This window comes from Chiloscyllium plagiosum, chromosome 7, assembly GCF_004010195.1.
Source record: "Chiloscyllium plagiosum isolate BGI_BamShark_2017 chromosome 7, ASM401019v2, whole genome shotgun sequence".
Lineage (NCBI taxonomy): Eukaryota > Metazoa > Chordata > Chondrichthyes > Orectolobiformes > Hemiscylliidae > Chiloscyllium > Chiloscyllium plagiosum.
The window spans coordinates 20,686,991-20,710,350 of NC_057716.1; the positions used below are offsets into that span (position 1 = coordinate 20,686,991).

Here is a 23,360-nt window from a genome sequence, read left to right on the forward strand (position 1 = left end):
GCCGCATTGTCGGAGGGTCAGTGCTGAGGGAGGGCCGCACTGTCGGAGGGTCAGTGCTGAGAGAGTGCCGCACTGTCGGAGGGTCAGTGCTGAGTGAGTGCTGCACTGTCGGAGGGTCAATGCTGAGGGAGCGCTGCATTGTCAGTCCTTACATTTCTGCAGTGATTTTGTCTTTAAATTATTACTCAGTGAAATGATGTGGAACCTAGTGAAATGATTCACAGCGGGACTTTTTATTGCTGCGCTAGTATTGTTGATGCAGGTATGTTAACGGGAAGCAAGTCATCTCCAGGGCAGATTTGGAAAGAGGTTCACACTGTGTGGCATACTGAGTGAAATGTCGTGCTGGAAGGTTACAGGAAGCTGACACTCTCTCTGGGATTTGAACCCTTTCTCGAGCTGCTCTGTGGGACTGCAGTACCCTCTTGTGGTTGAAAACCAAAGTGCAGGGCAGGCAAGCAGCATTTCAGGAAGCGAGGGTTCTCCCGGGTGAGTGTGAACATCAATCAGAGTGGGTGAGGCACTTAGAGTAGCTGCAACGTTTAACTATTACTTGTGCTGTTGGATTTAATGGTTTTCTGCATTGTTGGTCTGGACTGGGGAGGGCGGAAGATAAATAACACAGAGAGCTGGGACAAAGTTAAAAATCAGACAACACCGAGTTGTCGTCCAACAGGTTTATTGGGAAGCACTAGCTTTCAGAGCGACGCTCCTTCATCATGTGGTTGTGTTGAAAGAGCAGCGCTCAGAAAGCTAGTGTGCCTCCAATTAAACCTGTTGGACTACAACTCGGTGTTGTGTGGGTTTTTTAACTCTGTACACCCCAGTCCAACACCGGCACCTTCAAATCAGAGTTGGGACATGTTAGGTTAACTGCTGGCCACTCTGGGCAGATCCCATTCAGGGCACTGGTCTCCCATGACAAGGATGACCCCCTCCCCCGGTCACGTCTGGCCTAGTGTCTTCCCACTGGGCACCCCTCTTCCGAATTTACCCCGCCCTTGATCTCTGTCGGTTTCTTTCCTGCTGTCTACACCCCCACCCCCGTCTTCCTCGTGTCTCTCAGCCGAATCCCACCTCTCTGTGACGGGAAAGCTCCTCCTCATTTAGGAAAGATGGTGAGGAGGTGCATTTGCATAGCACCTAGCCCTGCCCTCAGAACAACCCCCCCCCCCCCCCACCACCCAAAAAAGCTCTCCACGACCATGATGCACTGCCTTTTGAATTATCAGCACCGTGGCGATGTTGGTCGGTCAGCACACAGCAGCAGCCCACCAGCAGCGAGGCCATGCTGGGCAGCTCATCTGTTGGTGTCAGTGTTGGGCCAGTAGGCCTTCCCTCCCCCCCCCACCCCCCACTCCTAGGCCTCATCTGGAAGAGAGAACATGCAGTGGACCCTGCGTCCAGCCGAGAGGAGGGGGCCTGGGGATGTCCGTGTGCCCGAAAAAGGCATCAGACCAGCAGGAAGAGGGTGCGAGGGCTTGATGGGACTTGGAGTGGGGATAGGTCAGTGAGCTCGTGCTGATGAGAACGGAATCACATTGTAGGGGGAGAGACACTGGCCTTTACTCCGAGAGGTGTGGAGTACAGGAGTGAAGGTAATAGCACAGTGTGACCACATCTGGAATCCTGGTGCAGCCTTACTCTCCACAACCAGGTACCCACATTGGAGGGTGTGCAGCCATTATCTGCTCAATTAGGGCCAGGGTTTGGGAAGGCCGGGGGGTGGCGCTTTTGATGACAGGAAGCTGAGTATGTTGGGCCAATGTTCTCTGGAGTTGAGGAGAAGGAGAGACGATCCCATCTGACTCCACCTCCTTCCTGAGCTGGGACACGTTGGCTCGGGATAAAGGGCTTTAGGAGTGATACGGGGAGACCTTCCTCTGCTCAAAGCTCATGAGCCTCTGGAATTCTCCTCTCCCTACCCCTCCCCCCCCCCCCCGGCGTAGAGATGTGGATATTCCACCGCAGAGAGAGAGTGTGTGTATGGCTGTGTGTGTCTGCGTGTGTGCATGTGTGTATGGCTGTGTGTGTGCATGTGTGTCTGTGTGTATGGCTGTGTGCGCACGCGTGTATGGCTATGTGTGTGTATGGATGGGGGGGTGTCTGTGTCTGTGTGTGTGTATATACAAGACTGCATGGACAGACCTGGAGGTCTCTTGGCACCATGTGGAATGGGAGGGAATGGTTTCGAAGCTGAGGATCAGCCACCAACAGCAGAGCAGGCTCAAGGGGCTGGAGAGTTGTCTACTGCCACTCTCGAACCTGGGGTTAAATCTGGAGAGAACGTGGGCCTGGATTGGAGGCTGACACTGTGTGGGCTGCCGCACTGTCATTAATCCTGGAGACATGGTCCTGAATGGACAGGCCAGGGTCAGCCGAGACAATGACTCACCGAGTGAAAGTGGTACAGCGGGTTTTTTTCGCTAGTGGCACGGTGGCACAGTGGTTAGCACTGCTGCCTCACAGCACCAGGGACCTGGGTTCAATTCGAGCCTCAGGCGACTATCTGTGTGGAGTTTGCACATTCTCCCCATGCCTGTGTGGGTTTGCTCTGGTTTCCTCTCACAATCCAAAGATGTGCGGGTCAGGTGAAATGGCCATGCTAAATTGCCCACAGTGTTCAGGGATGTGTAGGTTAGGTGCATTGGTCAGGGGTAAATATAGGATAGGGGGAAATGGGTCTGGGTGGATTACTCTTCAGAGGGTCGGTGTGGACTTGTTCGTCTGAAAGGCCTGTTTCCACACGGTAGGGATTCTATTTTTAAAAATTGCCAGGAGTCAAACAAAGGCAGCCTTGTGACCAGTTTTTCTCTGGTCCCTTCACAGGCTCGGTGGGAGAGAAGGTTTACAGTGGGCCGAAAGGAGAGAGTGGAGCTGGTTTCGGTGCAGTCATCAAAGGAGAGAAGGTAGGTGTGAACCGGGCCTACCTGGAAAAGGCTTCCACCCATCAGTTTCTAAATGACTGTCTGTGCAGGGGGCTCACTGAAGCCCTGAGATGGTGTTAACCTGTTGAGCTGATGGTAGAGATGGTTTGCTGATCTAACTGAGGGGCTGTCATGAGAGCACGGTCGAGAGGCAACCACACTGGCCTGGGACAGGAGTCACATCCAGACCCAGATGAGAAACTGTTTCCGTCAGTGAATACCACCTCCCCCGCCCTCCCCAAACTCCGTGCTCAACTGCACTGGCATCAACTGTTTATTGGAATTGTAAAGGTTACGGGTTAATGTTGCGAGGGTGGCAGGGGGCCTAGCTGGAGAACCAGCAACAGACTCTGCTGCCCCCCCTCCCCCGCCTACTTTTGGGAAAGTCATCATATCTGGTTCCACTCAGGCACTTAATCCCAGGCCTGTTCCAGAGAGAATATGCGAGTGAAATGTAGAGAAATCTCCCATTCTCTCACCTCAGTTTCACTCCACTAACTTGTCCACCATTTCTCACTCGCAGATAGAGTGCTTTATTAATGAAGACCCCCAACATTCCAGTCTCTTCAGAGCCTGCGCTTTGCTACCAGGCCTAAAATGTAAGCCTACAGCAGTACCTAAGGGTCTTTCAGCTCTCTGGTGCTTTGATGAGATGTCCAGTGGACTCAATCGCTCTGTGGGACGATCAAAACAGGAAATCATTAGCAGGCCACTCTGCCCGTTGCACCTGTGCTGACTGTTTGAAAGAGCTAACTTCAACCCTCTTGCTCTTTCAGCCTAGGCCCGAATTTCGCCTTCAATGAATCTGTTTCCATTGTCCTCTCATCAGCCTGTCCCACATTCACCACCTATAAAAATATTCTCCTCATCCCCACCTCAGGTTCTTAGGCCCTGTGTCCCTCTGGTTACCGACGCCCTCCTGCCAATGGAAACACTTTGCCCTCGTTGACCCCATGAAAACCCCTCGTTGACCCCATGAAAACCCCTCGTCGACCCCATGAAAACCCCTCGTCATTCCAACCGCCTCTATTCAACGTACGCTTGGTTTTGAGGCCTGTCCTTCTCTGACGACTGGAGAAGGCCCAAAAGCCGGGATAGCACCCGGAGGAAGTGGTGCAGAAAAATTGCACCAGGGTTAGCTTTGTCCTGGCGAAACCTCCGTGCCCTGAAATGTGATGTTTTGTTTTGCTGTGACCGGGGCAGCAGTAAGTGGGAATGTTTAGTTAGAGTTCTGTCTCTGTGAGCCAGGGCTCCAGGTTGAATGAAGTATTGTGCGACCTGGCACCTTTCAGATGGTCCCTCTTGTGCTCCTAACATGTTTTTTTATGTTTGTATGTTTCCCCCCCCCTACAGGGTGACAAAGGGGATCCGGGTGAAAAGGTATGGTATATCCAGAACGGTCTTTCAACCTCAGCACAAGAGGACACCATTCGGCCCACTGCGCGTGTTCTAACTCTTTGAAGGTGGAGTCCAGTTGGTCCCACCCTCCGCCCCACCCATCCACTGACTCCTTCCACAGAGTGCTGCAAATTTCTCTTTTCCAATAATAGTTCCAGTCCCCCTTTTGAAGTTTCTGATCAACCCCGCGCCCACTGCCCTGTATTTCATATCACAGTCACTCACCGCATTTTAAAAGCAAAACTTTCCCATCTTGTTTTGTTGCCATTAATGTCGCGGGAACCGTCCCCCAACAGACGAAGGAGTGTCTCTCTGTCTCTCTCTGTCTGTGCTATCAGTTTGATGGACAAAGAGAGGGACAGAGAGAGAGAGAGAGAGAGACTCCCTCCCAGAGGGGCAGATGTAGCTGCCAGTCACTGATCTCCCACAATCTGCTCTGCCGAGGGGTTGAGCTCCCTCAGTCTGCTCTGACCGATGATCCGGAATGTTCTCTCGCTGACCCGGACTGTCAGAAGGGGCCATGTTCCACCAGGGGCTGGCGCTGCGACGGCATGACCAAACTCCCTGGATAGGATCGGTTGACGTGCTTAATACGGGAGCCTGTTCGGGTTTGGGTGCGAAGGTCTGTTTTTGTTTCTGGCTTCTCCCCCCTTGACCCCGGCATGTCGATGACCTTTGACCTGTTAGTTGGCAGAAGCCGTTCAGTTCCTGGAGCAGTGGCTCAACCAATCCCTGGCAGGTCCTGCCCAGATCGGCAGACCATCCAATCCCTGAAGCCCGTGTCCTCGCTGGCAACCAATCCCTGTGTCCACTCCCCTCTGCGCTCCCAGCTTTGTACAGTTGTTACCGAGTCCCCCATCTGGGTAACCTCCCCCTCCACCGCAACCCAGTGAGGAACCTCCAATTCCCGCCTCCTGATCTTCCCCCACTGCAGCCGTTAAATCCCAGAGGATCTGGAATCCCCGGGTTGAGTTTGATGAGGAGCCCTGGGGAGGGGAGACCAACACTGTACCCAGACGAGGCTTCGGGGTGAGGAGTGAGGCGATGGGCTGCACCACGGGTCTCACGTTCTTCGTCTTCCCCTTCCCTCTCCGGTCAGGGCACCGCCGGATTCGGGTACCGCGGTCCGAAAGGAGAGAAAGGATCCCCCGGGATCCAGGGCCCGCCGGGTCCTCCAGGATCTGCCGCTACCACAGTGCGGGAACGTGGTGACGGAGTGACGGTGGAGCGTGTGGTCGGTGTGGAAGGACCTCCTGGACCGCAGGGACCTCCCGGACCCCCCGGGAGAGCCGGAGAGCCGGTGAGTAGTCAGGATTTGCCCCCTCGACCCCCGCCCCGTACGGTTTGGGGCATCGCCCTCCCCCTTGCGAGATTTTACTGGCTCCATCTGAAATAAAAAGCTGCCTGTGGACGTGAATCTTGCCCAGAGGGGTCACGGGCGTTGGCATTGACTAAAGGCGGAGGGGTGGGGTGGGTGGTATTGGAGAGCTTTCAAACAGGGCAGGGTTCCCCTCAAGACCGAGCTGGTTCGAGACGAAAGCTTTTACCGCCCAGCTTCATTCAACCAACCCCTTTCTCCCTGCGACTCGAATGTGCAGCAGGCTGGCTCAGTGGTTAGCCCTCCTGCCTCCCAGCGCCAGGGACCCAGGTTCGATTCCCGCCTCGGGTGACTGACTGTGTGGAGTTTGCACATTCTCCCTGTGTCTGCGTTGGTTTCCTCCGGGTGCTCCAGTCTCCTCCCACAGTCCAAAGTTGAGCAGGTCAGGTGAATTGGCCATGCTCAATTGCCTGTAATGTCCAGGGATGTGCAGGCTGGGTGGGTTAGCCATGGGAAATGCAGGGTTACAGGGATAGGGTGTAGAGGGTTGAGTCTGGGTGGGATGCTTCTAGGAGGGTCAGTGTGGCCTTGACGGGCCAAATGGCATCCTTCCACACCGCAGGGAGTCTATGATTCTACGTGACTAAAGGGTCTGATATGACCTTGTCCAATTCCGATGTCATTCCGAGTTAAGGACAGTCAATAATGTGTACCTCCTGTATCTGGTGTCCATCCCCCTCTGTTCAAAGAGGGATGAAGATCTGGTGTATCTCTGCTCTCCATTAACACTGTTATAACATCCTGTGTCATCCTTACCTACAGGGTGATCCTGGCGAAGACGGCAAGAGGGTGAGCGGCTGATTATTTTACTTTTGGATACCTTGTTGGGAGCTCATGTTTGGTAAATGACCAAACTCCTGGGTAAGGGGTGTTCAATTGTTTACAGGGAAAGGGGGTGAACCATTGGCGACTGCTCAGATCGGTCATTCCTGAGCCGGGGAATTTCCTCCTCCTTAGCTCGTCCCCGAACGTGTGAGTCCCTTCACCTCCGCAAGGGTTTCTCCTTCAGTGATGGAGTGTTCCCATGTGGATCAGGAGTCACGGGTGCTCCATCAGGTAAAGGTGGTGGATTTCCTTCAGTCGAGGGTTGGTTGTCATAGTCACCGCTTCGGAGACAACTTCGCAATTCCACAAATTTACCAACCGACTTTAAATTCCACAAGGACTGGTAGGATTTGAACCGGTTTCCCTAGGGCATTAACCTGGCTCTCTGGATTACTAATCTCGCACTGTCTACCCTGGCATTATGATTCTTCCCTGAGATCACCCTTAATTAATCCTGATTCTAATGCAAATAAGTTCTGATTACACAAATCTTGCTTCGTAACACCAGTAGAAATGAAAGTTTGTAAAGAATTGCAGCACAGACAGCCAAACCAGTTTGTGCAGGGATGAGGAGTAACTTTTCCTCATGGAGAGTCGTAAGTCTTTGGAATTCTGTCTTTCCCAAAAGGCAGCAGGAGCAGAGACCTTGAATATTTTTAAGGCCGAGGGAGACAGATTCTTGTTAGCCCAAGGGAGGGTGAAAGGTTAACAGGGGGTAAGGGAGAATGGAGAATAATCAGATCAGCTGTGATCTCAGGGAACGGTAGAACGGGGTCAAGAGGCCGAATGGGCTCCCCTTGATCCTAAGGGTGATTACACTCCAAACAAGTCTGCTCCCACTCCTCTTCATCCAAATGTCACCTCTGAGTCATTTCTCCCGCGTTTATCCAGTTTCCCAGTAAAGGTCTCCATGTTATTTGTGATTCGGAGATGCCGGTGTTGGACTGGAGTGGACAAAGTTAAAAATCACACAACCCCAGGTTATAGTCCAACAGGTTTGATTGGAAGCACTAACTTTTGGAGCTCTGCTCCTTCACCAGGTGGTTGTGGAGAATTAGATCGTAGGACACAGAAGCTTCTGTGCCTTACAGTTGTGTCCTTCACTACCACCTGATGAAGGAGCAGCGCTCCGAAAGTGAGGCCTTCCAATTAAACCTGTTGGACTATTAACCTGGGGTTGTGTGATTTTTAACCATGTTATTTGCCTCATCCACTCCACACTTTGCAACACGTTTCACTCTATTTTGCAACAAAATGCACATGACAATAAATAATTAAGTCAACCACTGTTGGGTGAAGTGGTTTCTCCTGAGTATCTTCTTGAACTTATTAGTGACTCCGACATAGTCATAGCTTCAATTTTGGTCTCTGTCCACAAGTGGAAACAGCTTTCCTGCCAACTCCTCTGTTGAACCTCTTCATTACTTTAAATGCCTTGTGGACAGAAAGCAGCAGTGCCAGTTTGGTTTCTAATTCATCGTCCGTTTTCGTACCTTTGAGAATCACCTTCATTCGTGTTCTCCCTGTAACAGAGTTCCCGTTAACTGGACAAATACTGCAACTGCAGGCAAGCTAGCACAGGGGTCAGACACATACCTCTGTACGTGTATGCAGTACATCTCAATTGGAGTATTTAGAATGCATGGGTATCTTTGGGAGAATGACCGACTTGAATTTGCGCAGCGCCTTTCATGACCGCAGGATGTCCCCAAAGGAAGAAGCCGTTCTGCAGTGTAGTCACTGTTGTAATGTCAAAAAGGCAGCTGCCACTTTCTTTTATATATAGCAAGCTCTTACCATGTGATGGTGACCAGACCTGCCTTTCCAATGATGTTGGTCAGGCGGCCTGGGGGGGTGGAGGGGAAAGGGGAGGGCTTAATTTTCACCACGATACTGGGGAAGACCCCTCTGCACTCCCATGAAATAATAATGTCCATTCCAGAGGACGGGAAGGGCCACACTTTAATATCATGTCCAAAGGAACAGCACTGGGCAGCACTGCAGTGGTTAGCACTGCTACCTCACGGTGCCAGGGACCCAGGTTCAAATCCCGCCTCAGGCGACTGTCTGTGTGGAGTTTGCATATTCTCCCCGTGTCAGCGTGGGTTTCCTCCGGGTGCTCCAGTTTCTTCCCACAGTCCAAAGATGTGCAGGTTGAGTGGATTGGCCATGCTAAATTGCTCGTAGTGTGCAGAGATGTGCAGGCTGGGTGGGTTAGCCATGGGAAATGCAGGGCCCCAGAGATAGGGTAGGGGGGAATAGTCTGGGTGGGATGCTTTTTGGAGGGTCAGTGGGAACATGTTGGGCTGAATGGCCTGCTTCCACACCGTAGAGATTCCACAAATAAAACATTCCTGACAGTGTTGCACTCAGTCACTGTTCAATGATGATACGGATCAGCCATGATTTCAGTCGAATAGGCTGGAAAAGCTGAGAGACCTACACATCGCCCCATGTTCCCCTATGTTGCTGAATATTAGCCTGTGCCTATTCTCATCTATTTTAACAAAGATATTTCTCCGTGAACGTTTCAGGCACCGTTTGTAACCTCAGGTGTGTGTGAGGAGGTGCAGCGCGGGGTGGGGGAGCTGCCTGTAACATTGACTCTTTGTTTCCCTTCCTTTGTTCAGGGTGAGATCGGCCCTCAAGGTTTCCCAGGGACCCCGGGGGATCACGGAGCGAAAGGCAATAAGGTCAGCCTCCGATGAGATCCGTCTCCACTTTCTGGTTCCTTTCCCTTTCCTGGTTCCCTTCCCAGTTTTGGAAAACCTGAATAAATTAAAACAAGACATTTCAATCCCAGATCGCCTGGAGTAGACAATTTGAGGGGCTGATTTAATTGTTTCATGTCTCGGATGATTAAAGGATTGCGACGGTTGGTAAGAGGAAAGTAATTACTGTGGTGGGGTCCAAAACTGGGGCGGAGGGTGTGGGGTGAGGGATGATGAAGGGGGAAGGCACACCCTTAAAAAGTAGAGCCAAGGCCGGGGGGCTTTCAAACAACAGGAAGTGAAAATTTCTGTCACCCCGAAATATTACAGAGGCTGGCGGGTGGATTGAAAATTTCAGAAGCAGATTGATAGATTTTGTTGGGTAAGAGTGTCAAAGGTCACAGAGTTTATATGGGTAAATGGAGCAGAGATCCAGCTCAGTCCTGATCTAAGCAGGTTAGAGAGCCTTTGTGACCTCCTCCTGTTTTCAAATGTCTGGGCTAAGGATTTTCTTTCCTCTCTGTTATTGATTGTTTTGTGGGATGTGGCCCTCCCCTTGAACCGAGGGGCTCACTGGGTCATTTCAGAGGGCAATTAAGAGTCAGCCCCATCGCTGTGGGTCTGGAGTTACATGTAGGCCTGACCTGGAAAAGACAGCATCCTCTCCCTCAGGGCATGAGTGAACTAGATGAGTTCTTGCCACGACCTATGTTTAGATTTGTTATTAATAAGACTAGTTTTTTTCCCTAAACTCCAGATGTATTCATGAGTTGAACGTAAACGCTCCCAGCTGCCGTGGTGAGATTTGAACTCATGTCCCCCAGGGCCCGTGGATTACCAGTCCAGAATATTGCCGACCACATGGGACACTGACTCTCTAGTGGACGACTGGAGTCTAACACAGTACTGCCTCCTGCCAGCCATCTCAGGCCAATGGCAGGCTCAGGAATGTCAGGCAGGGGCAGATCATGGCCACCAGGGGTCAGCGCGTTGGTTTGGATGAGTGCGGGATGATGTGATGCGTTTGGGAAAACTTGCTAATCTGGCTGTATGTCAACTCTCGCTCCACGCTGGAGTCAGGCCAGAACCTGTCAGACTGTGTGCAGGCCTAAACTAATGGCTTTCCTATTCCCCCTGCAGGGTGACCCAGGGATTGGATCCCCAGGACCCCCTGGACCTCCAGGACCCCCTGGACCGCCTTGTTTGCCCGGCCCACCAGCTGTAATCACCAAGATGGACAAACTAGTAAGTGAATTGAGCCGCGTGGTTAAAATGGAGGGCAGGCTGGACGCCATAGAAACATTGCATTGATGTAGCATCTATCCCAGAACACCAATAAAATACTTGTTGATGTGTGATTACGGGTGTAGTTTAAGAGTTGCACGTGCTGAAATGCGCGCCCACAAACCTCGTCATGATTGAAGGAAAAATATCGGCCAGACCCTCCATGTTGTTTTTTTGAAATGGCGCCCATGGAATCTTTGCCAGCGACCTGATGGGGTGGGTGTTCAAACAGCAGAGCACTCTTTCTGCTGCACTGGATCTGTTGGTCCAGATGATGTGAGCAGTTCACTGCAGTGAGACTAAATCTCAAACCATCAGACTCCGAGGCAACAGTAGTAAGTGTCGAACCATGACAGCCTTGCACAGCAAAACCCCTCCTTTCCAACACGTCACTGCTAAAACCAGTCATGCTCATGAGTTGTTTAACTGTATTTATTTATTGTTCACTGGAGGAGTTAACTGCCCATCATCTAAAGGTAGTACTGACCATGTTAATCCAATGAATGTCTTACTTCAGGTTCCCCTTCAAACCTTACAGATTCTCTTCACCACTCGCAGTTATCTCTGCTAATTGCCCACACCATGGTGATCGACCATCAGAACCCTCAGGGCAGAGTATATACATATCCTGAGTTAACCATGTACCTGATCACTGCCTATCCTGAGTTAACCATGTACCTGACCACTGTTTATCCTGAGTTAACCATGTACCTGATCGCTGCCTATCCTGAGTTAACCATGTACCTGACCACTGTTTATCCTGAGTTAACCATGTACCTGATCGCTGCCTATCCTGAGTTAACCATGTACCTGACCACTGTTTATCCTGAGTTAACCATGTACCTGATCGCTGCCTATCCTGAGTTAACCATGTACCTGACCACTGTTTATCCTGAGTTAACCATGTGCCTGATCACTACCTATCCTGAGTTGGCCCTGTACCTGGTCACTGTTTATCCTGAGTTAACCATGTACCTGACCACTGTTTATCCTGAGTTAACCATGTGCCTGATCACTACCTATCCTGAGTTAGCCCTGTACCTGGTCACTGTTTATCCTGAGTTAACCATGTACCTGATCACTGTTTATCCTGAGTTAAGCATGTACCTGACCACTGTTTATCCTGAGTTAGCCCTGTACCTGGTCACTGTTTATCCTGAGTTAACCATGTGCCTCATCACTGTTTATCCTGAGTTAACCCTGTACCTGATCACTGCCGATCGTGAGTTAACCATGTACCCGATCACTGTCTATCCTGAGTTAACCATGTACCTGATCACTGCCTATCCTGAGTTAACCATGTGCCTGATCACTGTTTATCCTGAGCTAACCATGTACCTGATCGCTGCCTATCCTGAGTTAACCATGTACCTTATCACTGCCTATCCTGAGTTAACTATGTGCCTGATCACTACCTATCCTGAGTTAACCATGTACCTGATCATTGTTTATCCTGAGCTAACCATGTACCTGATCGCTGCCGATCGTGAGTTAACCATGTACCCGATCACTGTCTATCCTGAGTTAACCATGTACCTGATCGCTGCCTATCCTGAGTTAACCATGTGCCTGATCACTGTTTATCCTGAGTTAACCCTGTACCTGATCACTGCCGATCGTGAGTTAACCATGTACCCGATCATTGTCTATCCTGAGTTAACCATGTACCTGATCACTGCCTATCCTGAGTTAACCATGTACCCGATCACTGTTTATCCTGAGTTAACCCTGTGCCTGATCACTGCCTATCCTGAGTTAACCATGTACCTAATCACTGTTTATCCTGAGTTAACCATGTGCCTGATCACTGTTTATCCTGAGTTAACCATGTACCCGATCACTGCCTATCCTGAGTTAACCATGTACCTGATCACTGTTTATCCTCAGTTAACCATGTACCTGATCACTGCCTATCCTGAGTTAACCATGTACCTTATCACTGCCTAACCTGAGTTAACCATGTGCCTGATCACTGTTTATCCTGAGTTAACCATGTGCCTGATCACTGTTTATCCTCAGTTAACCATGTACCTGATCACTATTTATCCTGAGTTGTCCATGTACCTGGTCACTGTTTATCCTGAGCTAACCATGTACCTGATCGCTGCCTATCCTGAGTTAACCATGTGCCTGATCACTGTTTATCCTGAGTTAAACATGTACCTGATCACTATTTATCCTGAGTTAACCATGTACCTGATCACTGCCTATCCTGAGTTAACCATGTACCTCGTCACTGTTTATCCTGAGTTATCCATGTACCTGGTCACTGTTTATCCTAAGTTAACATGTGCCTGATTACTGTTTATCCTGAGTTAACCATGTGCCTGATCACTGCCTATCCTGAGTTAACCATGTACCTGATCACCATTTATCCTGAGTTAACCATGTGCCTGATCACTGTTTATCCTGAGTTAACCATGTACCTGATCACTGCCTATCCTGAGTTAACCATGTGCCTGATCACTGCCTATCCTGAGTTAACCATGTCCTGAGTTAACCATGTATCTGGTCACTGTTTATCCTGAGTTAACCATGTGCCTGATCACTGCCTATCCTGAGTTAACCATGTATCTGGGTCACTGTTTATCCTGAGTTAACATGTGCCTGATCACTGTTTATCCTGAGTTAACCATGTACCTGATCACTGTTTATACTGAGTTAACCATGTGCCTGATCACTGCCTATCCTGAGTTAACCATGTACCTGATCACTGTTTATCCTGAGTTAACCATGTACCCGATCACTGCCTATCCTGAGGTAACCATGTACCTGGTCACTGTTTATCCTGAGTTAACCATGTACCTGATCACTGTTTATCCTGAGTTAACCATGTGCCTGATCACTGTTTATCCTGAGCTAACCATGTGCTTGACCTCTGCTTATTCTTCCTCCCCAGACGTTTCTTGATATGGAAGGTTCCGGATTCGATGGCAACCTGGAAATGTTGCGGGTAGGTGCACTGTTTCGCGAGAGGTTTGTGTGTTTAAGGTCAGGTTGCAGTTTGGGATCTTGCTGTGCGGGTGTTGAGAGTCGCTGGTCCCAGACTTAGAGAAGGTTGCTGAGTGTGGGAAAGGTCGGCCTGAGAGCCCTGAGCAGATAGATGAGGTTGATGCAGCTGAAACGATGTTTCCGTGTGTCTAAGGCCAGCGGTTCACACCCCCACTCCCACCAGAGGATTTCCAATATCATCAAAGAGTTGACTCCCAAGGAAGAGACAACGGTGCTTCCATTCATGGGCCAGTTGTTGGCTGGGGTTTTCCAAGCCCTTGGAAGGCAGGAGTGGGGTGGAACTAGCCTGTTGAATTGAGTCCTCCTGGATGCCGGGCCCTCTCAGTGGGACCAATCCCCACCTCCCCGCAGCAGTTAGTAATTATAGCCAACATATCCTTGCTTACCAGGCACTTTCTGTGGGAAGGTAGCTCTGTCACGATGGCCCAGCTCTCTCCTCACCCTGTTGTCCATTGGTACGTGGGAACAACCTGAGACCACCTTACAGCTGGAGTGCTGAACATCCTGTCATCTTTCACAGTTCTGTATAAAGATGCACAGAAGGTTATATGGAACATTATCCTCAGGGACCTGGAGCCATTTTCTACATACAGTTATTCCTGAGGTGGTTCTGTCCAGTATTTATAGGGGGCCTTCAGTGAGCTCCTCCATCTTGTGGTACCCTTTTGCTCACTGACTACCTGTGTAGCAGCTTCCTATCCCAGTCATCTGTAGTTTCCGCTTCCCATTGGCCACCCCTTTGACCTCACCCATTGTCCACTCCTTTGACCCCACTCATTGTACACTCCTTTGATCCCTCCCATTGGCCACCCCTTTGACCCCATCCAATGGTCACCCCTTTGACCCGTCCCATTGGTCCTTACATGTCTACAAGAGATGTCCTAATTCACTGCGTTGAGTAAAACTGCTGGAGGACAGTTGGGTTGGGGGGGTGGGAAAATTTGTCAATGTTGGTTCCCAATAACTCACATCCTCCTCTCACTTCAGCCTTTGATGCGCTCCATCATCTGCTTTGAAGCTGTTGTGCCTGTGGCAAGAGGAACAGGCCATGGTGCATAGGAAGTTCCCACGACCAACAATGACTCTTGGCTGGTAATGACAGGCTGGGTGTCCAGGATGGTGGGTTAAAATGGCACCTCCTCATGTTCGAAATGGTACTAGTTACCGCGCTGGCCCTGAAATCGCTTGTCTATCCCAGCCTTTCCCCGGTCCCAGCTCATGTCAGTTTGCACAGAGTGTGAAGGTGGGAAGATTGATTCAAGTTTCTCCTTCAGGGATTGCCCGGACCTCCGGGGCCACCTGGACTCCCTGGTCTTCCCGGACGGCCTGGAGTGTTTGGTATGAACGGCACTGCGATCCCTGGACCGCCGGGTCTGCCTGGACCCCCAGGAGCAGACGGGAGGCCTGGGGTCTCTGGGCCAATGGGACCTCTGGTAAGTAAAGAGTTTACTTTTCGTCAGCAGTTCACTCGACCTTGATTCAGTCAAACGATCCAAGGGCCTTGATGGGAGCATTACCGAGCTGTGTCGGGAGATGTGAGGGCACGTGATTTGGTCATTGAGTTCGATGTTTTAGGGAGCATCTCAAAAGAGGTGAGCGCTCGCCTTGGTGGAAAGGTTTTTAGGAGGGAATTCCAGAACATTGTGTGGAGTTTGCACATTCTCCCCGTGTCTGTGTGGGTTTCCTCCGGGTGCTCCGGTTTCCTCCCACAGTCCAAAAATGTGCAGGTCAGGTGAATTGGCCATGCTAAATTGCCCATAGTGTTAGGTAAGGGGTAAATGTAGGGGTACGGGTGGGTTGCACTTCGGCGGGGCAGTGTGGACTTGTTGGGCCGAAGGGCCTGTTTCCACACTGTAAGTAATCTAATCTAATCTAATCTAAACATTCCAACTTTGGCAGCCATCTGCTTGGCCATCAATAGTGAGGCACTTGGTGGGAACTAGTGGGTCATGGGACTGTGGGGGGTGAGACAGACAGTCTGGGATTATACCAGCGGAAGCTGAACAATGTTAAATTAATATTGAGGAGCCATGAGCTTCTATAGATTGCCGAACACTGGGTGAATGGGATTTGGCATGAGTTAGGGCAGAAACAAATGAGTGTTGGGTGAGATGGCATGTTTAGAGGACAAAAATTAAAAAGCTTTGTTTTAAAATCATCTTAATTTATTTTAAAATGTCTCGTGGAAGCTGAAGAGGGTTCAGAAGAGATTTATGCGGATGTTGTCGGGAATGGAGAGTTTGAGTTACAAGGAGGCTGGGACTTTTATCACTGGAGTGTAGGAGGTTGTGGGGTGACCTTTATAGGGGTTTATAAAATCAGGAGGGGCACAGATAAGGTGAAAGACAGGTGAAAGAAAGGACGGGGATTTCAGGACTAGGGGGCATACTTTTAAGGTGAGAGGAGAAAGATTATTTTTACACAAAGTAGTTTGTGTGTGGAATGAACTTCCAGAGGAAGTGGTGGATACAGTTACAACATTTAAAAGACATTTGGATAAGTACATGAATAAGAAATGTTTGGAGGGATATGGGCCCAGCACAGGCAGGTGGGACTAGTTTAGTTTGGGAACATGGTCAGCATGGACTGGTTGGACCAAGGGGTCTTTTTCTGAGACCACCGAGGTGGTACAAAACCAATGACCAACCTCTGAATCCTCATCACATTCAATAAAAAGCAAGGGATACAGGTTAATATTGTACGCTCAACTGGTTTTCAATACATCCTCATTCTGAACACGATCCTGGCATGTTTTAGGACAGAAACAGATGAGTGTTGGGTGAATTCTCTCTTCCGATTCGTCCTTTGCAAGTGAAGGATTTACCTTTTTTTTTTGTTTTTATGTAAATTGATTTTTTTAAAATCTCGCCACCATGTCTGGCTTGGCTATTTACCTCCTTCCTTCCAACTCTGCTAATTTAGATAAAATAATTCTTACTCTTGCCGTAGCTTGACTTTTCTCTAATGCCTGACTGGAGTGTTGGAGTGACATATTTTCCTTTTCTTCCCTTCTTATTTTAGGGGCCACCTGGACAAGATGGCCGACCAGGACTGGCTGGGGAGAAAGGACTGCAGGTAGGTCACCTTTGATTGGACAGTAGCCGGCATGAAGTGTTGCTGTAAAGATTTGCTCTTGTTGCTGTCATCTAATGAAACGTACCTTGTGCTTTCAGGGCGAGCCTGGTGACTTGGGACTCCCGGGAGCTCAGGGGCCTAAGGTAAGGCCAACATCTCCTGACTGCGCCACTGTGATTGTCCACCCTGGCCATGTGTTCAACAATCAATGGCCTTGTAGCTGTGGGTTTGCGCAATAGTGGGTTTCGATTCCCTGCTCCATCAGTTGACGCTCAGCACAAAAACAGGCAATCAGCTGAAGACTCTGCAGGCCAGTCATATCGAGGTTTACAGCATGGAAACAGGCCCTTCAGGGCCATGATGCCTCCCATCTCACGTAACTCATCTCATTTCTATCTTTTTGCTACCTTCCCCTTGAGTGCATCTATCTTATTCACCATGACCCCTCCCTGGGGTAGGGAGAGCCCACGTTCCCTCTAGACTGAGAGTAAATAATGTGCTCCTGAATTCCCTGTTGCATTTACATCTCTGGCCCCTTTCGTAGGGTTGCCCCACCCGCCCTCTCAAAAACCTCCATCGTCTCGATGATGAACAGTCACTCCTCAGCCTGCTCTCTTCCAGAGGATAGTGCCCCTGTCAGTTCAGGCTTTCCCAACTTGCATTTATGTAGCACCTCTTCCAACCTCAGGATGTCCCAACGCACTTTGCAGCCGATGGAAGTTCTTTCAAAGTATCATTAGTGTTGGAATGGGGCAAAGCACAGGTACAATTTTGTGCACAGCAAGCTCCCATATGTAACAAGTAAATAAATGAACAGATACTCTGGATTCAGCCATTTTTGTGGATGAGGAACACGGAGGAAAGTTCCCCAGCTCTTCTTCAATCTTTCACCCCCCGGGAGGATGGGCAAGCCCTTTGGTTTGATATCCCCATCAGACAGACAGCGTGCCTGACAGTGCAGAGCTCCCTTGTGATGCACCGGGGGACTCAGCCCTGATTTCGGGCCCAACTCTCTCGAGTGGGATTTGAATCCATCCCCTTCTGCACTCCGTGGCGTACATCTTACCAATGGGGAAGTGAAACAATCCAAGTTAACTGTGTAGTGAGCAGTCAGATAAGAAGACAGTGCAGGATAAAGGTGGAACGCTCGCTGGGTTTCAATCATTGCTACGGATCTCTCCCTCCCTCATTCTGAGAAATGGTATCTTACTGAGAGTCTGGCTCCTGAATAATCCATAGTTGTTTGCGTGCTCCTGTTTGTCCTCAGTGCTTACGTTTCTTTCTTCCATTCAGTGCTCATTCTGTCCTCTTCCTCCTTAGTTGCTGCAGCTTCTCATCACTCCCTCGACATTTGGATGTTTGTATGTACTGGACTGGATCTTCCCCCTCCCGCCCCGTGACGGGGTTGCATGTGGACTTGACCCAGGGCCTTGATTGTGTTGTTCTGGTTGACCGCTCAGTAGAGTTAAAGTAGTTCCTCACTCAGATGAGGAAACTCGGCATGCACCTGCTCCTTTATCCGTTTGTGAATCGTATCAGGTTTTTTTTGCGGTAAAAGCAAAACAATTTGCTTTACTCCTAAAGATGAGAAAGAGTCCGTAATGTGTCATGGAAATATGGTTCTCATCAGGGAGATGAGGCTTTGTCTCCATGAAAATCTGCCCTTAACCTTCTTTGCCCCAAGGAGAACAATCCCCGTTTCTGCATGTTCCTCATCCTTGGTACCATTTTGGAAGCCCCTCTTTGTGGCCTTAACGTCCTACTTCATTTATTGTGCCCAGACTCCAACGGAGGCCTACCTGGCGCCAGCAAAGGCTGAGCCTAACATTATTTTCACACTCAATATCTCTAATTATAAAGACAGAGATAATACATCCCTCACGAACCCTTTCATCAGCTTGCTCCTTAGAGTCATAGAGATGTACAGCATGGAAACAGACCCTTCCGACCAGCTCATCCATGCCGACCAGATATCCTATCCTAATTTAGTCCCATTTGCCAGTACTTGGCGCATATCCCTCTAACCCTTCCTATTCATATACCCATCCAAATGCTTTTTAAATGCTGTATAATTGTACCAGCCTCTACCACTTCCTCTGGCAGCTCATTCCATACACACCATCCTCTGCCTGAAAGATTTGCCTCTTAGGTTCCTTTTAAATCTTTCCCCTCTCACCCTAAACCCCATGCCCTCTAGTTCTATACTCCCCCACCCCAGGGAAAAGACTTTGTCTTTTTATCCTATCCATGCCCCTCATGATTTTATAAACCTCTATAAGGTCACCCCTCGGCCTCCGACGCTCCAGGGAAAATAGCCCCAGCCTGTTCAGCCTCTCCCTATAGCTCAAATCCTCCAACCCTGGCAACATCCGTGTAAATCTTTTATGCACCCTTTCAAGTTTTACAGCATCTTTCCTTTAGCAGGGAGACCAGAATTGCATGCAGTATTCCAAACGTTGCCTAACCAATGACCTGTACAGCTGCAACATGACCTCAGCTGCTATACTCAGTGCTCTGACTAAGGAAGGCAAGCGTGCCAAATGCCTTCTTCACCACCCTGTCTACTTGTGACTCCACTTTCAAGGAACTATGTCCCTGCACCCCTCAGTCCCTGTGTCCGGCAATATTCCCCAGGACTCCACCATTAACTGTATAAGTCCTGTCCTGGTTTGCCTTCTCTTCACAACAGCATCTGCTGTTATTGCAGTGTGGCTGTTCTTCAGCAATGTCAGCACTCACTGCTACAGACACTGGGAAGCCACATGACAGTACCTTCAACATAGTTAGGCATTCCAAGTCACTTCAGAAGAACACAATTTGACACAGGCCATATTAAGCAGATGTTGATTGACAAGGGCTAGTTGCAAGGTGACTCTTAAAAGGTGAGAGATGCAAGTTCAAAATGTGATGCCACTTGCTTTAGGTTCACCCAGGTTCATGTTTGAACTGAATCTTGTACACGGATGATGAGACTTGCCAGCTCAGCCACTGCCCCTGGTGAAGCTGGTAGTCGGCTGGCTCTCCACCTGCTGTCCGTGTGATGTAGGTGGTGCCTGTCACAGAAAGGGTTCCGACACTCTCTAGAACATTCTTAAATGCAGGGTCCGAATCTGTGCACCGTACTCCAGAAGTGGTCTCGCCAACGTTCTGTACAGTTGTAATAATCGTTCCTATTTTTGAAACTCCAACCCCCTTTGAAATAATGGCCAAACTCTTGCTGTTGTTTATAAATTACTAGTGATTTATCTCAAAGCCTATCTTCATCCTCGTTATAAGTTTTTTGGTAATCTGGCTGCTGGTTCATAAAACATGCCCACTCCTCTGGCCGATCACTCGTTTTCCTCACCTTAGATTTTGATTGGATAATCTCTTGTTGACTGCCTTTGTTGACCAAAGGTGGTTTATTCTTCTCATTGAATCCTCCTTTCTGACCAAAGCTTCAGCTTTGCGTTATGAAATATCTGCTCAGATGTCTGCCTCTGCTCCTTCACTGACATTTCTCTGAGTCTATTGTCCCAGCCTGCTTTGCACAGCTCTTTCTTTAGACCTCTGTAACTGTCCATCTTTAAGCTGAGGACACTGGCTTGAGAGCCGTGTTGCTCTCCCTCCAGCTGAATTGAAAATCTATGTTGTGATCGCTACCCCCTACAGGATCCTTAACCATGAGAACATTCGTGGGCTGGTAAATAGTGAAGAGCATTAGAGGACAATATAGATGGGCTGACCAGTGCAAACGGAATTCAGTCGGGATAAGTGTGAGGTCTTGTACTTGGGAAGGACAAATAAGGCGAGGGGGAGACATGATGAACAGTAGGACTCTGGGAAACAACAAGGACCAAAGGGACCTTGGTGTGCAAGTCCACCAGTCCTTTAAGATAGCCAGGTAGGTAGGCAACATGGATAAGAAGATATATGGAATACCTGCTGAGTTTAAGAGTGGGGAGGTGATGCTGGAACTGTATGGAACATTGGTTAGGCCACAGCTGGAGGATTGTGTGCAGCTCCAGAATCCACATTGTAGGAAGGATGTGTCTGCGATGGAGAGGGTGCACAGCAGTTTTACCAGGGTGTTGGCTGGATTGGAGAGATTCAGTTTCAGGGAGATTGGATAGACTGGGTTTGTTTTCCTTTTGAGCAGAGGAGTCTGAAGGGGGGGGGAGGGGTGTGGGGTGTGTGGGAGCGCCAGCATGATTGAAATGTATAAAATTATGAGGAGCTTAGATAGGATAGAGAGGAAAGAATGTTCCCCCTTGGTGGTGAGATCAGAAACTGGGGGGGGGGCATGGATTTAAAGTAAGGGACAGGGTGTTGATAGTAGATTTGAAGGAAAAGCTTTTCACTCTGAGGGTGGTAGAATGAGGAACTTAATGCCAGTAACGTTTAAGAAGTGTTTAGATTTGTGACACTAAGGTCTACAAGGAGATGGGCAAAGTGCTGGGAAGTGGGATGAGAATAGTTAGATGGTTGTTTTTAACCAGAGCAGACTCAATGGGCCAAAGTACTTTTTCTTCTGTTATAGACCTCTATGACGTTTTAATCCTACCTAATGAAAAGTTAGATCGCATAGGATTCAGGGTGAGCTAGCCGACTGGATCCACAATTGGCTTGATGGTAGGAAACAGAAGTTGGTGGTGGAGGGGTGTTTTTTAGACTGGACACCTGTGACCAGCGGTGTTCCACAGGGATCATACTGGGCCCACGTTTGTCATTTGTATTAGTTATTTAGATGACCATATAAGAGGCATCGTTAGTACGTTTGCTTATGCCACCAAACTTGGTGGTATAGTGGACAGTGAAGAAGGTTATCTAAGATTACAAAATGATCAATTGGGTCCGTGGGCAGATGGGTAGCAGGTGGAGTATAATTTGGATAAACACGAGGTATTGCATTTTGGTTAACCAAACAATGGCAGGATACATACAGTTAATAGAAGGGCCTTGGGTAGTGTTGTAGAGCAGAGAGACCTCGGGAGTCAGGGACATAATTCTTTGTAGACAGAGTGATGAAGAAGGCATTTAGCACGCTTGTCTTTATTGCTTAGAGCTTTGAGTATAGGAGTTAGGACGTCATGTTGAGATTATCCAGGACACTGGTGAGGCCTCTGGAATTCTGTGTCCAGTTCTGGAATACTGTCTCTTCTGGAATACTGTGTCCAGTTCTGGTCACCCAGTTATAGGAAGGATATTCTTAAAACTGAGATGGTTCAAAGAAGATTTACAAGGATGTTGCCAGGATTGGAGGGTTTGAGATATAAAAATAGACTGGAAAGATTGGAACTACTTCCACTGAAGTGCAGGAAGTTGAGGGGTGACCTTATTGAGGTTTGTGTCCAGTTCTGGTCACCCAGTTATAGGAAAGATATTCTTAAACTGAGATGGTTCAAAGAAGATTTACAAGGATGTTGCCAGGATTGGAGAGTTTGAGATATAAAAATAGACTGGAAAGATTGGAACTACTTCCACTGAAGTGCAGGAAGTTGAGGGGTGACCTAATTGAGGTTTATAAAATCATATACGGTGAATAGCAAGGATCGTTTCCCTAGGGTGGGGGGAGTTCAAAACTAGGGGCATATTTTTAAGGCGAGAGAAGAAAGATTTTAAAAGGACACAAGGGGCAACTTTTTTTACACAGAGAGTGGTTTGTGTGTGGAATGAGCTGCCAGAGGAAATGGTCGATATGGGTCCAGTTACAATGTTTAAAAGACATTTGGATAACTTCATGAAGAGGAAAGGTCTGGAGGGATATGAGCCAAGCACAGGTAAATGGGACTTGTTTAGTTTGGGACCCTGGCTGGTGTGGACTATTTGGACCAAATGGTCTGTTCCTGTGATGTATGACTCTTTCTAAACCAACCTCTTCCTAGGCAGGTTCTGCAACACGCTGCTATAATCCTTGACACACTCTACAAATTTGGCTTACATCTTAACTTCTATGATTCTATAATGTGATTTCTCCAGTCAGTCTGCAAATTAAAATGACCCACAACAATTCTGGCAACTTTCTCGCACACCTCTGTTATTTCCTCGTTGGGTTCCTAAGGCCAACTCTCACACATCACTTCCTTCTCTTGGTGTTTCTTATTTCCACCAAATTGATTCCACGTCATGATCTATTGTACCTGTATCGCTGCTCCCCATCGCACCAATACCATTCTTTATTAACAAACCTCCCCCACCTCCTTTTCCTCTTTGTCGATTTTTCCGGGAACGTCAAATTCCCTCGAATATTGAGTTTCCAGTCTTGGTCACCCTGCACCTCTACACCATTCCTCTTAAGTTGTGTGGCTGTGTAACCGCTCCAAGGTTGCCATGCCTTGGAGAGGCATTGACTTCCAGATCCGCAAGTTTCTGCCAGATCTCCGAGACCCACACAGCCGGAAACAAAATCAGAGGGAATGCTGTAACCCTTTCTCCATAATAGCTATTCAGTCACTTGCATTTATTTCTATGTGTACCATCAGTCATTTATCTTTCTATAATTTCTGCTACATTCAGACTAATGGTCTCAGCTTTGACTTTTACCTATTATTTGCAAGATGCAATTTGTCAAAAGAATTATCCACATCTTTGATAGATGGAGCTGCTTGCAGTATTTCCTAAGCAATGGCACCTTGTCTCTCTCTTCTCTTGCTCTCTGAGTCTCTTTCTCTCTCTGTCTGTCTCTCTCTCTCTGTTTGTCTATGTCTTTCTCTCACTGTCTCTCTCTCTACCTCTGTCTCTGTCTGTCTGTCTCTCTGTCTCTCTCTCTCT

The 23,360-nt window shown here is 48.8% G+C and overlaps 1 protein-coding gene across 3 annotated transcripts in view; it reads left to right on the forward strand.

Moving 5' to 3' along the window:
- The window catches only part of col18a1a (collagen type XVIII alpha 1 chain a), a 304,262-nt gene that overhangs the window by 200,203 nt on the left and 80,699 nt on the right, over window positions 1-23,360 (forward strand). For all 3 annotated transcript variants that reach the window (XM_043693212.1, XM_043693211.1, XM_043693210.1), the window contains 10 exons: window positions 2,830-2,909; window positions 4,281-4,307; window positions 5,425-5,625; window positions 6,466-6,492; window positions 9,159-9,221; window positions 10,380-10,484; window positions 13,423-13,476; window positions 14,810-14,968; window positions 16,557-16,610; window positions 16,709-16,753. In XM_043693212.1, coding sequence (XP_043549147.1) covers window positions 2,830-2,909; window positions 4,281-4,307; window positions 5,425-5,625; window positions 6,466-6,492; window positions 9,159-9,221; window positions 10,380-10,484; window positions 13,423-13,476; window positions 14,810-14,968; window positions 16,557-16,610; window positions 16,709-16,753 — 815 coding nt within the window. The remainder of the gene's footprint in view (window positions 1-2,829; window positions 2,910-4,280; window positions 4,308-5,424; window positions 5,626-6,465; window positions 6,493-9,158; window positions 9,222-10,379; window positions 10,485-13,422; window positions 13,477-14,809; window positions 14,969-16,556; window positions 16,611-16,708; window positions 16,754-23,360) is intronic.